Source organism: Gastrolobium bilobum, unplaced genomic scaffold (assembly GCF_033153095.1).
Source record: "Gastrolobium bilobum isolate Gb01-03AN ecotype WA unplaced genomic scaffold, APGP_CSIRO_Gbil_v1 utg913, whole genome shotgun sequence".
Taxonomy (NCBI): Eukaryota; Viridiplantae; Streptophyta; class Magnoliopsida; order Fabales; family Fabaceae; genus Gastrolobium; species Gastrolobium bilobum.
Window position 1 is genome coordinate 441,652 of NW_026900059.1, and position 16,560 is coordinate 458,211.

Here is a 16,560-nt window from a genome sequence, read left to right on the forward strand (position 1 = left end):
AACAACGTTTTTTTAGTATATATTTGATAATTTTTTATATTCTGTCACCTCCATAAAATTAGGAAGAGAGAGAAAGTGGAAGATAGAAAATATAAAAAATCATCAATTATAACTTAAAACAACATAGTTTCATATAAAATGAGACAAAATTATATAATTTAAAATCACATACTTTTCCCTTATAATATAGGCATTATTGGTATGGGATAGGATATTGTCACACACAAATAATGTTACGCACAATGTTACGACCACATCTTAACCGTTGATTTTCGCCAATCAAAGGTTATCATTTATTGCGAATTAATAATTAATTAATGAGTTTGATTTGAAAAATGATAACCGTTGATTGACGAAAATCAACGGTTAAGATGTGGTCGTAATTATTTGTGTGTAAGAGTATCCTATACCTATTGCTATAAATATAGGCATCCCGAAAAGAAAAATGCTACAAATATAGCATGCGGTGTTGCATGGCGCACTCACACACCCCTCACAATTCTTCATATCATTTCCTTTCACAGCAGCCATCATAAATATTCCCCTAAATTTTCTCCACCTTCTTCTCCTACGTATCCTAAACAAGATAAAGACCAAAAAAAAATCAACAACAACGTTGTCATGAACAAGGATAATATTTCAGCTGCATGAAAAAATGAACACTCAGTTGCAACAACAACAACACCAACAACAAGACCAATACCATAAACAAGAACACGAGGAACAAGAAGGAGAAGAAGAAAACCGGTTGCTACAATCCGAATGCGAGACAATACAATTGTCCTCACCTTTCTCTTCATCACATTCAACTTGTGAAGATGGAAACGCAGAAGACTACGTGTATGCAGACAAGGACAAGGTTCAAATATTCGACTTGGAGTCCGCCGGCGCCGGCGTGTCGACGTCGGTGCCGCCGTTTTCATGGAAGAAGCTGTGGCTGTTCACGGGGCCAGGGTTGCTGATGAGCGTGGCGTTTTTGGACCCAGGGAACCTGGAAGGAGACCTACAAGCTGGTGCCATTGCTGGGTACTCTTTGCTTTGGTTGTTGGTGTGGACAACCATCATGGGGTTGCTGATACAGCTTTTGTCGGCGAGGCTTGGGGTGGCGTCGGGGCGGCACCTGGCGGAGCTGTGCAGGGAGGAGTATTCGAATTGGGCGAGGCTTGTTCTGTGGGTGATGGCTGAGTTGGCATTGATTGCTGCTGATATTCAAGAGGTTATTGGAAGTGCCATTGCTATTAAGATTCTTAGCCATGGGATTGTGCCTATTTGGTTTGGTGTGGTAATCACTGCCTTAGATAGGTAACCTACACACATTTTATATGTCTATCACTTTAGGTTATATTAGAAAGTTACACGTTAGAAAATATAATAATTTTATTTTTTATACTAAATTTAAATTTTTGGATTGAATTAATTTTTATATGATATTAAAGTTAAGCAATGGGGAGGGGTTAGAGGATGATCCTTTGCCTTCAAGTTTATCAAAATTTATGAGAAATCATACTCTCATACGTTGCATAAGCTGATTTCTTATGATGATAAAGACTAATATAACCCTGCAATAAATTAAAATTACAAAAACACTTTATTTCCATCCCAAAGCAACGTTGTTTTAGGTTCACTAGAGATAATTTATCTCCGTTGACTTTTATCCTTAAAAAAATATGTGATGTAATATAAGTTCGTCCCTCTTCATCCTTGTTATTCCAAAGAAAACTTGGAGAATTCTTCAAATCTGACTATACATGGACATGCAACTAACTGTATTGCCATGCCTAATTTAATATGAATTTTGAATTTTTTTGTCCTCTTTAATAAAATTTCATGGCTCCCCCATTAATTGAACTTCTACTATCTAAGGGTTCAATTTCTTGCATCATTCTTCTAATAAAAGGTTTAATTTCTATATTTCAAATTCTAAAAAAGGGCTCTTGATAGAATGGGCATGTTTCAAGGTGAACAAGGTAACCTTATTTGTGTTCCACATATACGATGTTTTATTTGATAATAAGTGTGGTAAATATATGAATGAATGTTATGGTTCACAAATTTTAATCAAGCTTTTTGTCTCTTGTTGAACAGTTTCGTCTTTTTATTTCTCGAGAACTATGGAGTTAGGAAGTTGGAAGGTGTTTTCGCGGTTTTCATTGGAACTATGGCCTTCTCTTTTGCATGGATGTTCTTTGATACAAAGCCCAGTGAAGAAGAACTTGTGATGGGTAGGAATTTATCTAATGACATATAGTTTCAGCACATTCGTTTTATTTGTATGATGTAAAAGTAGGGGAATGATCCGTTTACAAACTTTTTTTACAAATTACACTAAGTCTGATCAGTCATACACTTTTGATTAAAGTATAATCGATCAGATATAGTGTAATTTGTAAGAGTTTGTAAATATAATTTTCCCCGTAAAACTACATTACTTTTTCTTTTTTTAATGTCCATTCCGATTTCCAATGTCCAAATATATATGTCATCAATTATCGTATTTTATTTGATAGATTTTGATTCTTTCTTGCAGGTATTTTGATCCCAAGAGTTAACTCAAAAACACTTCGCCAAGCTGTGGAAATTGTGGGTTGTGTTATTACCCCACATAATGTATTCCTCCATTCTGCATTAGTACAATCAAGGGACATTGATATCCGTAACAAAGGTCAGGTTCAAGAGGCTATCAACTACTACTCGATTGAGTCTTCAGTTGCACTTTTAATCACCTTGGTGATCAACCTATTTGTGATAACTGTTTTCGCTAGGGTGTTCTATGGTACAGAACAAGCCACAAGCATAGGATTAGTAAATGCAGGGCAATATCTTCAGGAAAGGTATGGTGGAGGTTTATTTCCAATTCTCTATATATGGGGTATTGGTTTATTAGCTGCTGGACAAAGTAGCACCATTACTGGCACATATGCTGGCCAGTTTATCACAGAGGGTTTTCTGAAGCTCAATATAAAGAAGTGGTTGAGGGCATTGATCACTCGAAGTTGTGCAATTGTTCCAACTATGATTGTAGCAATTGTTTTTAATACATCAGAAGGTTCATTGGATACCTTGAATGAATGGCTTAATGTGCTCCAAGCAATACAGATTCCTTTTGCACTTATCCCTCTTCTTACTTTGGTGTCCAAAGAGGAGGTCATGGGGACCTTCAGAATAGGGCCTATAGTAGAGGTAAGCTATCCATCTAATCTTTTAGTTGTTTTTCGTTCAAGTTTTAATACTAATTTTATTAATTAAATGATCAGTGATTAACTGAAGTGCTCATAAAGATGTTTTGATTATTTTAATGGGTAGTTTAATTTACAATGCTATAAATTCCAAGTGCCAAGAATTTGATAACCAAGCAAGGAAAGGTGCAAGACTCAATAAGACATAAGTACTTATTGTTTAAAAGCAAGGGATATTCTATCATTTTAGAGTAAACTTGAGTTCCAAATGTTAAAAGTTGTATCTGTACTTATCTATAACTTTATCAATTTTTGTGATGCAGAGGGTGTCTTGGACTGTGGCTGTTTTGGTAATAATGGTTTATGGATATATGCTATTAGATTTCTTCCTCTCAGAAGTGAAGGGGCTGTTGTTTGGTTTTTTAGTCTTCCTTGGTGCTGCAGCATGGATTTCATTTATTGCATATCTGGTTAGACATAGTGGTGCTATTACTTCTATCCTGGTGAGGTCCCCTAATTCTAAAGGCTTCTTCTCTCTTGCTGGGAACTAAGACAGCAAATCCATATAAGTTTTGGGGCATAAAAAGTCTGAATGATGTTGCTGCTAGTTCCAAGTTGCCAATTTTGAAGGAGGGTCATAGATACTATCTTCCAAAAGGAAACATTGTTTCAACAGAACTGTCTCTTAACTTGGAAAAGGAATGCAAGCCCATATAGTTGAAACTTGAAAGAAATCATACTTTATCATTGTCTTCTTTTTGCAACTGAGAACTTACACACCACAAGATGATGGTATCATTATCGTGAAGGTCAAAGCATCACTACATGTCTATATCATGTAAGAAACTTTTACTAATTAAGCTTTATGCAAGATTCTTTTATACAGAAATTAGAATAAACCACTTGGTTATAAGTTGAAACAGCTTAGGATGTAATATATAGTCCAATAGGATTATTTTGTGGTATGGTTGATTTTCAAGTTGTACTAGTGTTTACAAGAAAATGGATAAGAATAGTAGATAAAAAATTTCATGGCTTCTTGGATATATATATATATATATATATATATATATATATAGGAATATTGTTTTCTCATGTAACAATAGAGAAAAATATTCTCTTATAGACACAAATATGAGGTGAGATCCACTTTGTAACATCCCCGTCTCGAGCCGGTTCAATTAACATACATATGATACAAACAGAAACAGCGGAAGACTTAACTTACGAAAATACGAACTAACTTTTTCTTTTTCTTTAATCCTTTTTCACATGACATATCACATTGCATACTTCTTCTAATTTAATTCTTATTTTACGGAGACGAAAATCGGGCAGAGTAACCTCTGTAAATCGGACAACTGGGAATTTTCCAATCCCACACTCAAGAGTTCCTGATAGACAGTTTAAACAATATATATTTCCAGAAGTACCAGTCATGCAAATATACTCAGATACCCATCTATTGGCGCATGCTGAACTTGGCTCCGTGCCACAAATCTAATAGCATGCAATCTAATACATAACTGAATACTACATAGTCATATCATCATGCCTGAATACATAAATGTACATGTATCAAATATGAACACTATGCAACAATACATCTTTTCCAAAAATACGTCTAAAACAAATAGTAGCATCCGACCACCCAGAACTCCACATCCTCATACTAGTACCTCTAGCCACGGTTAGTGTCCTTGTCCCATGAGGCTCTTCAATTAACTGTTTTCCTGAAATCATATCCCCAAACGGGGTTAGAGACGAATCTCTAGTAAACTCCAGGTTTATGGAAAACCCTCCATACCCTGGGCTCACTTCCTGCATGACAGTCAGATACATAATATACAAAACATCATATAAGCAATTATCATAACTGAACAAAGCATATATACATATCTTATCAAAGACAAACGCAGTCATTCCCAAGGGATGACCCCAAGCGAAAATCAACACACGTAACAAATATCTTTTACAAAAATCATCACAATACTCACATCAGAACAAAACGTGTTATATCAAAGATGTACGCAATCGTTCCCAAGGGATGACCCCAAGCGGAAATCAACGTACGTAACAAATATCATTTACAAAATCATCATACATATCCCATAAAACATGTCATATAATCAAATATCATAACTAAACAAAACATATACACATATCTTATCAGAAACGTACGCAGATATTCCCAAGGAAGGACCCCAAGCGGAAATCAACGCACGTGTTCCCAAGGGAGGACCCCAAGCGGAACCAGAACATATCAGAGGCGTACGCAGTCATTCCCAAGGGAGGACCCCAAGCGGAAATCAACGCACGTGTTCCCGAGGGAGGACCCCAAAGCGGAACCAGAACATATCAGAGGCGTACGCAGTCATTCCCAAGGGAGGACCCCAAGCGGAAATCAACGCACGTGTTCCCGAGGGAGGACCCCAAAGCGGAACCAGAACATATCAGAGGCGTACGCAGTCATTCCCAAGGGAGGACCCCAAGCGGAAATCAACGCACGTGTTCCCGAGGGAGGACCCCAAAGCGGAACCAGAACATATCAGAGGCGTACACCATCAGTCCCGAGGGAGGACCCCAAAGCGAACATCCGGGTACTATACAATCAATGGCCAGATATTGTTACAGAAATCATATTACAGAAGTCATATCATAACAAAACATATCATATTAACACATATCAAAGTAAATACATCAAAACAAAACATATCATATTATCATATAGCTCTATATGAATGCATCTATATCATATATCTCATACATATTATACAACCTGACCACAGTCCGTACACTATGGCGGAACACAAAGTAGGAGCGAACCCCATAAACATAGAGCTTACCTCTTTGAGCTTTACAATCTTCTTACTTGAAGAACAAGCTACTTATCATACTCCACGAGAATCCAAACGTTCACAGTCCCTAGGTACACCTAGAGAAGGAATTCAACATAAAACTCAATAAAATGATATAATGCCATGTAAATATACAAGACACACACTTTATTGTTTATTTTCTTTTTACTTAATCATATTAAGTCATGAGTGGGTGGTTCTTTGTTCAACAAATCCCCACAAAATTCCATATATTCACTTAGTCTTAGGATAGTCCCAAAAGGCCTTTAGAACACTCATTACTCCTCTTAGCACCTAAAAGCCTATTTTTCCCAATTTAAGGCCGAATGCCCATTACAAAGGAGCTATAAGATTTCTCTTTGTCTAGTGCCTAAACCCAAGCTTAGCCACCTATATAAATTATTTTACGCATATAAGTGTCCTCACTTTGCGAAACAATATCTCCGAACATATACCTCATTTGAAAATGGCCAAAACTCATTTTAAGGCCATACAAAGGAGCTACCTTATTTTCTTTTTTATTTCACCAAAGCGAAGGTCCATACACCTTAGAATATCATTCCACGCATAAAAGTATGCTCGCTTTGTAAAACAGTAACTCATAGCACATACTTCCTTTGAAAATGGCTAAGAGGCACATAAAGGAAATCATGCCAACTTCATGATTTCAATGCTTTACTCCATCAAATTCAAGCTTATCACACACCTCTAATCCAAGATTCGTTAATTGATATATACGACACTGTTCATCTCTACAATACTATTCATGTATGTGTTACTATTCACGTATACGACACTATTCAAAAATACGGTATTTTTAATTTTCCAAAATACATTTTCACCGTTAAAATTCTCATCTAAACACTTTTCTCAACATGAGCTAAACCTGAATTAAGCTCTAACATGCTCAATCAATCCAAATTTTTAAAATGAAAACCTATATTCAATCTTTCTCAAAACTCAAAGAAAACAAAGATTTCTTAACATGAACTTACCTAGAATGAAGGGAGAAGCTTGCTTCAAGCTCCCATGGCTTCAAGCTCCATCAAAACCCATATTTTCCATGAAATTCGAATTCTTTGGGGGAGAAGATCTCTCTCTACAGTGAACCCCACTCAGAAATACTGGTACCAATAGATTCCTCTCGAAATTTCTCACAGGTTTGGCTTTGGAACGGAGTGATTTGGAGGTCTCCAGCTCAAGTTATGAATTTTGGAAGAATTTTAATCAAAATCTCCATTTTCATTTTCTTTCCTTCGTTCTCTCTGTCTCGCGTCCGTAAAGAGAAGGGAACAGTGACTCCCTTGAGTCACTTATATAAATTCATTATACTAGCGGGTATAAGCTCATCTATCTACACACCTCCATTCATTACCAAACTTTAACCAATAGACTAGAATATTTTTCTAGTCACGTTTCTATTTTTACTTTCACTTTTAGATAACTTTATTTATCCACATTTTTTACCTCTTAACTGTCATTTTAACTCATTTTTCACCAAAAGTGACTTTATTTCTTTTTCTTTGTAATTATCCTTCAATATTAAATCCATAATAAATGTGAGGGTCATTATACACTTCATGCTTTTTTTCTCCATTTGTGTGTGCAGGAAAATATTTTTTTCTCCAGTTATATGATAAAACAATACCCCATATATATATATATAAAATAATTTGTAATGTGACTGCATATAAACATTGGTACAGTCACCTAAAAATTACATTGTTTTAGGTGGGATAAAGGAAGCTCGTGTTCAAAATTAACTGTAAAAAATGAAAATATTATATTTATTTTTTTGGTAATCGAAAATATTATATTTATTTCCTCTTCTATATGGTTATGATTATCATATTTAATGTTTTCACACTTAAAACGACGTAGTTTTATATGACTGCACCAATCTTTAGGTGCAGTGATTGTACATTTTCTAAACTCATATATGAAAAAATATTTCTACAGCCATTTTAGATAACATTATCTACAGCTATCCCTTTTTAACGAAGTCTGGCCAGTAAGACATAATTACAACAATAAAGTTGTTCTTTTTTTTCTCTATCTTCAAACATTGTCGGCTGACGTGTTGGAGAGAGAAAATACAATTTTTATGTCTTACTGGTGAGACTTAGTTAAAAAGAAATAGTCGTAAACAACCTTATCTAAAGTGTCTGTAAAAATATTTAACCATAGATTATATCCGAAATTACAAATGATTATGGATTCAAACTAACTGTGTTAATAAGCACCTAACTCCTGTATTGAGGAAATGATGGGATTTTTCTGGATTGATCAGCCTCTTTTTTTGCAATAATCCACATTCTTATCTCCAAAATGACAGCTATAATAACTAAGATGGCAATAGTAACTCCATAAGCAAGAAACCACTTAGATCCTTCCCCTCCTAAATGTAGTCCATAAAAGGTGTTAACAACTCCGAAGATAATCAAAATTCTTCCCACGTTATGATGGTACCAATTCCAATACTTGCGTGTCTTTGATAACGGTCCTGGTCGAAGTGCAATAGCCAATACCTATGAAATCAAATCATAAGCAATAGTCATATATATGAGTGAAAATCAAATTGATTATTATTCAGACAAAAGTTGACTCACGAAAGCTTGCATATATATGGACTACTTACTAGCCTATAAATATAACATAGATAACCTAAATATAGAACCAAATCACAAGATATATACACTTAGATTAAATTACACTGGTGTAAAAATAAAAAAAATCTTATATACAATCTTAGTTGTTGATTTGCTTGCATCTAATGAGTCTATCTAATAAATTAGAGTTGTTAGACATAAATAGGACCAACGACTACCATTAAGAATACCGGTATAAAATAATTTTTTTTCTTTATCTCTCTATATATGTATATGTATAAGAATGAACTCTCTCAAATGTAAATCAGTTAAATTAGAGACAAATTAACCTGGAGACATCCAAGGACGAGAATGAGGATTGCTATATTTTTGTGATTAGTCACATCAGCACTGAGTTTCTTGGATAAGGAAAATCCACAGAAAATTCCAATTACGCCTGCTATAAAGCCAAATGTTTGAATGGAAGCATGCAAATAAAACCAAATGGGATCCAATTGCTTGAAGTAGCGAGCAATTATGAATCCTATTATCATGAGAATGCTCCATCCCGCAATGTTCAGAATGCCATGGCTTCTTCGAAGTTTTAGGTTAGAAATTTTACTAATTGCTCCTGTTGCAACAACCCAAAGTTACAAGATTCAGATTGAATCATGGGACAAATAAATAGATAAAACTTAGATAAAGTTCTTTTTTACCATCTTGAAGTTCTCATATCAAACAATGACACGTGAATATTATATTCTAATTTAGCAATACATTCTTAATGGACGCTATTGGAAGATATATCCACATATCATATTTTTTATTTAACAACTTGATGGCAAGGATACAAAGAATTTGATGCAAGTTTTGTCCTAAAAAGATATAAATAGATAATCATAGTAAATATATATTGTTACAAAAAAAAAATAGTAAATATAGTATAGCTGGCCGGCCTTTGTTTTTGTAATTAACAATTCTGACTTTCCAATTACACAAATTTCAAAGAGTAATCCCTAATCTAGGCACTGCATATACAAGAAAAATTCCTAAAGATATCCGTTAATTAACAGGACTGTTAGATTCTTACAAAGACTCAAAATGAAAAAAGAATTAAAAAATGATAGAAAATCATTATTTACAGTTTTCTAATTAAGGATACAATGTTATGTATATCTTTTTTTAGGCTTATTTTATCTATTTCTATTCAATATCGTTAGATCACAATCTTAATAATCTCAATCGACCTTTATTTTTTTCTCTCTTCTTTCACTATTGATTAAAATTATAATTTAACGACATTAGAGATAAATATATAAAATAGACATGGAAAAATGTAGACATGATATCCTATCCATTTGAATTATGAACCACTATTTAAAACCTGTAGATTAGTTTAACCAAAAACAAATTAACCATGAAGAAATTTGTACATATAGTGAAACACTTATCATGATGAATCACAACTTTCACTAACCTGTTGAATAGTCTATTTTGGTGGATATCTCATCACTATGTTGGGCCAGGGTATAGTCTGGATAATCAGGAAATACACCATTGGGTCCAATGGCATATAACAGATTTGTGGTAGGTTGGGCGGTTTTCAATTGGAAGGTTATATATGCCAGTGAAGTAGTAGCTGGGAGTATTGAGAAATTCATAACATTGAGGTTTCCTTTGTCAGGAATCACTTGATTTGGTGATTTTCCACCCAGATAGTACACTTTCAAGCCCCCTGCACCTGAAGATGGCATCCACCCCACAATTGCTGTAGATCCCACCATGCTGCCATCATTTGAGAACCCTATGGCCACATATGCTTTTATGTTTGAGGGGAATGAGAATACAAAGCTCCACACATCTGATGAAGCCTTAGCATACTGTTCATTGTTCACATAATAATCACAAACAATTAGCTATTTATATTCTTCTTTCACACACTCCAATGCAGTTTATATTCTCAAATAGTCAAATGTAGAGTGTAATTCACAAAATAAAAGTCTTGAATAGTCAAATTCAGCCCTTTTTTAAAAAAAATTGTGAAGATATTGAAAAGGCATTTGAGCTAGTAAGGTAGCTCTTTGCGGGATAAGTAACCTATTTACAAAAATGCAAGAGTAAGATTGCAACTCTCATCTCTACCCTCACAAATCGAGAAAATTTAGTCACCGAGATTTATCCTTTTATTTAAATATACAGTATTTAAAAGTGCACCTAAAGCCATTGAATAAGACACAAGATACACACACATACATACTCTAAGGATGAAATTGTGAGCGCTCCAAACAGGACTGCAAAGAAGTGAACTTGTATCAAAAGGGATAGGGTTATTAGTTTGCTCCAATTTAGAGGCACATGAATCTTGAGAAGTCACATGGGTTGATGAACTAGAGAGAATAATGAGAAAGATTAGGCAAAGGTATGTGATCACCTTCATTTTTGAGTGAAAGGCAATAAGAATCAAAGATAGTGTGCAAACATGCAGCTACTTAGGATGTACGACCATTAATTATGTTCAGTTATATAGTGAAATATAAGAAATGTTTTATTATCCCGTAATCATTTTTGAGAGAAATGACTAATCTTATAACTGATTTATATTATAAGTAAATTAGTGTGCCATTAATCATTTATATTATGTTTCAGTTATAAATGATTTATATTATAAGTAAATTAGGATATACCATTAATCATTTATATTACGTTCAGTTATATAAATGATTAAAATATAAGTAAATTAGGATGTACCAAGCATGCAGCAAGTTAGGATGTATAAGTAAATTAGCGTGCAAGCATGCACACTAATTTCTTATAATATAAATGATTAAAATATAAGTAAATTAGTGTGTGCAAGCATGAAGCAAGTTAGGATGTACCACTAATAATATTAATAATATAATTGATTAAAATATAAATAAATTAGTGTGCAAGCATGCAGAAAGTTAGGATGTACCATTAATCATTTCTATTATTGTTTCGCGGAAACAGATTTTCTCATTTGAATTGCGATCATTATATTAATATATTCTCTTATCATTGTTGACTTTGAGATTCCTCGCATCACATATGGTTTGACCACAGATCACACATGGTTTGTTGACTTTGTTCCCTTGTTTCTCCTTTATTTCATGATATAAAAATAGGTTTTTTTTTTTTAAATTACTTTAGACAACTTTATTTAATTATCACCGAAACGACATAGTTTTGAGACAAAAATAAACTTATAATTTTAATTTATTTCAGGATTATAATTGTCTTTATGATTCTAATTTTTTAATTTGTTAACCCTAAAACAATATCGTTTCGGTAAATATTAGATAAAATTATCTAAAATGATATTAGATACTTTTTTCCATAAAAATATTAAAAAAATATTTTTGATCAACTTTATCATGCCTATATGGGATATCCTTTGTTAATTATGCTTTACTTTCGAGTTTCGTCCGTGGACGATTAAAAAAAAAAAATCAGAGTAGAGTACATTCTCCTATTGAAATCTTAAATTGGGAACTTCACTATTATTAAGAAATAAAATTCTATTATTCTGATACAATGATGACATGGTAATTAGATCGTAGCCTAAATTAGTCAAAGTCTTAAACTCTTTTTTTTAATGATGACATGGTAATTAGATCGTAGCCTAAATTAGTCAAAGTCTTAAACTCTTTTTTTTAGTCTTAAACTCTTAATCACTAATTGTTCAACTTCTTTTTATTATTATTTTTTTCTCTTGGGTCAATATGCCTTCAGCGTACCCAAAAGTTTAAAGTTTCTTATTACAAATTATTTAAGTGTTTTAGTTCGAAAACGATATTAATTAAATTTGTATACACACTACTGCGTTGCACATATATGATATATTTCATGCTCTTACTAAGATAAACACAAATAAATAATGCTTAATTCACGCAGCATTAAAAGTGGCCAAAAATGTGCTAGCAATAACGAGCATGATTTTTGGATAGGTAAAATAGAACAATGATACAACTTTTTAAATTAAACTACATGAAATGATTTTGTCATTACCATCATCTAAAACGTCTTAGTGTAGCTAAATTAATACAAAGTATCATATATGAGCATTTTTATTTTATTTTATTTTTTTCTTTGTGTAATAAAGAAGATTTATAAAGGAATAATAAATCTCACTGAAATTTGATTCCAGAATCAAATTGCTTCAAATGAACTCGATCCGGTTCTTCAAAGATCCCTTGTAAACATTAGGTTCTTCCTCTGTTTATTCTTCTCTTCTTTGTTGTTGTTTTTTGATAAAAAATTTCACCCACTATATATATGCCCAACCTAAAATTTATCTAGGTGAATGAATTCTGAATAGTAAGCCATCAACATTCAACTACAGACATAATGACTTATAATGATGTGTACTTGACCATTAGCCACTAATCATACTTATGTTTACCTTGCATCAAAGAAAAAAGAAAGCAACAAAAGAAAAACACACATTGATTATATATCTACTAGTCAACTTCGCTGCTCAAAGCTATACTCTATCTCCCATACTTGGTTTTAAAAAACACAAAACCACAGCCTAGTTATAATTTACATATTTGTAATGAAAATAATTGATTTTTTTAGTTTCATGGACAATTATTTATCCAATTGATTGATCTTCAAAAAATATAAATAGTTTATTTTTATTTTTTTAAAAAAAAAAGAAAACATTCATGTCTGAATATTTCAAAAGAGTTGAATTCATGAAACCACAGCTTAAATAGTCCATACTAACCTTTTGAATAGTCTATTCTTGTGGAAACCTTGTCTAGGTGTTTTGTTAGTGCATAACTTGGCGCTGCAGGGAATAATCCAGTGGATCCAGTGGCAAATATCAGCCAGGACAAAGGTTCATTAGCTTCTAACTGAAACACCATTATCAGGCACCACCTGATAATGGTTGAATTGGCTATAAACTGTAGGTGGCCTTTATCAGGCACCACCTGATTTTGGTGTAACCCCACCTAGATAATACTGCTTTATCCCTCCACCTAATTTTATTAATTAAATGATCAGTGATTAACTTAAGTGCTCATAAAGATGTTTTGATTATTCCAAGTACTTGTTTAAGAGCAAGGGATATTCCTAGCAAGGAAAGGGGCAAGACTCAATATGACATAAGTACTTGTTTAAAAGCAAGGGAAATTTTATCATTTTAGAGTAAACCTGAGATTCAAATGTTAAAAAAAGTATCTATACTTATCTATAACTTTGTCAATTTATGTGATGTAGAGGGTGGCTTGGACTGTGGCTGTTTTGGTAATAATGGTTTATGGATATATGCTATTAGATTTCTTCCTGTCAGAAGTGAAGGGGCTGTTGTTTGGTTTTCTAGTCTTCCTTGGTGCTTGTTGGTGTTTCAAGGCTGCTGTTGATGTCCTATTTTTTAGGAGTTAATTAGTTGTTTTTTAAATTGATTAGTCTTTTGTTTAGGAGTTTGTTTACTGCATTTTACTGTTATTGCTTTGTTAGTTTGTTGTTGATTTTGTGGATCAACAAAATTAGCTGGTTAGTAGCAACCACATGAGCTCAGTTTTGTATTTAAAACAAGTTCATTAGTCAGAATAAAATATAAGTTGTTGCACAATATTGTTTCTGATGTTTGTTTTTCTCATAAAAGATCAACATTGGTATCAAGAGCCTTATTGATCTTAAGGGGCTGTGAGTGACTTGAGAAATTAATGGAGGGAGGATTGAGTGGTTTTACAGCAATGGCTCCACCAATATTCGATGGAGAAAATTATCAAGCATGGGCAGTGAGAATGCAAGCCTATCTAGAGGGTTGCGATTTTTGGGAAGATGTAGAACAAGATTATGAAGTTGCTCCCCTTCCTGATAATCCAACCATCAATCAGATCAAGTTTCATAAGGAGAGGATAACAAGAAAAGCAAAGGCAAAGTCTTGTTTATATGCTGCTGTCTCACCTGCCATTTTCAGCAGAATTATGGCTTGTGAATCAGCTCAAGCTATTTGGGACTTCCTCAAAGATGAGTATAAAGGAGATGAGAGGATTAGAAGCATGAAGGGGCTGAATCTAATCACACAATTTGAGAGATTGCAGATGAAGGAGTCTGAAACAATTAAGGAGTATTCTGATAAGTTGGTAAATATTGCAAATCAAGCAAGAGCTCTAGGCACTGACCTCTTTGATAATAGGCTAGTGCAAAAGGTTCTTGTCTCCTTGCCCGAAAGGTTTGAAGCAACCATTGCATCTTTGGAGAATACCAAGGGTTTGTCTCAAATCAAGTTGGCAGAATTGCTAAGTGCTCTGCAAGCACAAGAGCAGAGAAGGTTAATGAGGCTTGAAGGAAGTATAGAAGCAGCTTTGCAGGCTAAAGAACAACATAATGTAAGATGGAAGAAAGGAGATGACAGTAGTGGTTCAGAAGCTGCTGCAGGAGAGAACAATGCAATCAACTCTAAGAACAATTGGGGCGGGCATTCCTCATGTAAGCATTGTGGAAAGCAGAATCACCCACACTTCAGATGTTGGAAGAGGCCAGATGTAAAGTGCAGAAAGTGTCATAGGCTTGGACACATTGAAAGGTTCTGCAAAGAAAAGGGAGATCAGCAGCAAGGTGAGGCACATGTTGCAGACCAGCATGAGGCAGATCAATTATTTGTTGCCTCTTGTTTCTCCTCTAGTGCTCCATGTGATAGTTGGCTTGTTGATAGTGGTTGCACAAACCACATGACAAGTGATGAAAAGCTATTTAGAGACCTTGACAAGTCATTGCAGTCAAGAGTGAGAATTGGAAATGGAGAGTATCTAGAAGTGAAAGGTAAAGGGACTGTAGCAATAGAGAGCTATGCTGGAACTAAGCTGGTTTCTGGTGTGATGTACGTGCCTGATATTGATCAGAATTTGCTGAGTGTGGGGCAGTTGGTAGAAAAGGGATTTAAAGTGATATTTGAAGAAGGGAAGTGTTTGATCTTTGACTCAAATGGTCAGGAGCTGTTCAGAATAAAGATGCAACAGAAGAGTTTTTCTCTAAATCCCCTTGAGAAGGAGCAAGCGGCATTCAAGTGTCAGGCTAGTGATTCAGAAATATGGCACAAAAGGTTGGGGCATTTTCATTACAAAGGCTTACTATTCATGCAGAAGAATGAAATGGCAACTGGGTTACCAATCCTGGAGGAGCAGATCACAAGATGCAAAGCTTGTTTTTTGGGCAAACAGACAAGACTTCCTTTCAAAGAATCCACCTTGAGAGCTACAAAGAAGCTACAACTAATTCATACAGATCTTTGTGGTCCTCACGTGACTCCTTCACTAAATGGCAGCAGGTATTTTCTTATCTTCATTGATGATTATACTAGAATGTGCTGGATTTATTTTATAAAGCAAAAGTCAGAAGTTGCTAAGATATTTTCGAAGTTTAAGAGATGGGTTGAGACTCAAAGTGGCTGCAAAATTCAAGTCATCAGATCTGATAATGGAACAGAATACACTTCACAAAGGTTTAACACTTTCTGTGAGGAAGCTGGAATTGAGCATCAACTTACTGTTCCTTATTCTCCACAGCAAAATGAAGTTAGTGAAAGAAAGAATAGAACCATTATGGAAATGACTAGGTGTCTGCTGCATGAGAAGAATCTACCAAAAGAATTTTGGGCAGAAGCAGCAAACACAGCTGTTTTTTTGTTAAATAGACTGTCTACAAAGGTACTGGAAAAGAAGACACCTTTCGAAGCTTGGTTTGGTTTCAAGCCATTTCTAAAAAATTTGAAAGTGTCTGGTTGTCTGTGTTTTTCTCACATTCCACAGGTCAAGAGAGACAAGCTGGGAGAAAAAGCTGAACCTGAAATTTTCCTTGGCTATAGTCTGGTGTCAAAAGCCTACAAGATCTATCAACCACAGACAAAGAAGGTGATCAATAGCAGGGATGTTCAGTTCCTAGAAGATGAGCAGTGGGACTGGACAG

The 16,560-nt window shown here is 34.3% G+C and overlaps 2 protein-coding genes and 1 long non-coding RNA gene across 3 annotated transcripts; 1 reads left to right on the plus strand and 2 right to left on the minus strand.

The window, feature by feature from the left end:
• The first annotated feature begins 859 nt into the window (after nucleotides 1–859).
• LOC133295127 (metal transporter Nramp2-like) lies at nucleotides 860–3,727 on the plus strand. Its single transcript, XM_061493925.1, has 4 exons — nucleotides 860–1,302; nucleotides 2,086–2,222; nucleotides 2,528–3,180; nucleotides 3,500–3,727. The coding sequence occupies exons 1-4, from the start codon at nucleotides 962–964 to the stop codon at nucleotides 3,725–3,727; spliced, it is 1,359 nt and encodes a 452-aa protein (XP_061349909.1). The 5' UTR covers nucleotides 860–961.
• Nucleotides 3,728–4,734: 1,007 nt separating this feature from the next.
• Nucleotides 4,735–7,261, minus strand: LOC133295041 (uncharacterized). Its single transcript, XR_009749290.1, has 3 exons — nucleotides 7,030–7,261; nucleotides 6,023–6,111; nucleotides 4,735–4,909 (listed from the first exon to the last, which is right to left on the minus strand). It is a non-coding gene; the product is annotated as an uncharacterized LOC133295041 (long non-coding RNA).
• Nucleotides 7,262–8,277: 1,016 nt separating this feature from the next.
• Nucleotides 8,278–11,059, minus strand: LOC133295094 (cytochrome b561 and DOMON domain-containing protein At3g07570-like). The gene is made up of 4 exons (XM_061493891.1): nucleotides 11,054–11,059; nucleotides 10,100–10,502; nucleotides 8,973–9,253; nucleotides 8,278–8,562 (listed from the first exon to the last, which is right to left on the minus strand). The coding sequence occupies exons 1-4, from the start codon at nucleotides 11,057–11,059 to the stop codon at nucleotides 8,278–8,280; spliced, it is 975 nt and encodes a 324-aa protein (XP_061349875.1).
• Between the last annotated feature and the right edge of the window lie 5,501 nt (nucleotides 11,060–16,560).

Coding starts and splice junctions, on each gene's coding strand:
- LOC133295127 (XM_061493925.1), top strand. CDS start 962: ATGAGCGTGGCGTTTTTGGACCCAGGGAACCTGGAAGGAGACCTACAA. Junction 2,223..2,527: donor TGAAGAAGAACTTGTGATGG/GTAGGAATTTAT, acceptor TCTTTCTTGCAG/GTATTTTGATCCCAAGAGTT. Junction 3,181..3,499: donor GAATAGGGCCTATAGTAGAG/GTAAGCTATCCA, acceptor TTTGTGATGCAG/AGGGTGTCTTGGACTGTGGC.
- LOC133295094 (XM_061493891.1), bottom strand. Junction 9,254..10,099: donor CAAAATAGACTATTCAACAG/GTTAGTGAAAGT, acceptor TTGTTGCAACAG/GAGCAATTAGTAAAATTTCT. Junction 8,563..8,972: donor TCGTCCTTGGATGTCTCCAG/GTTAATTTGTCT, acceptor TTGATTTCATAG/GTATTGGCTATTGCACTTCG.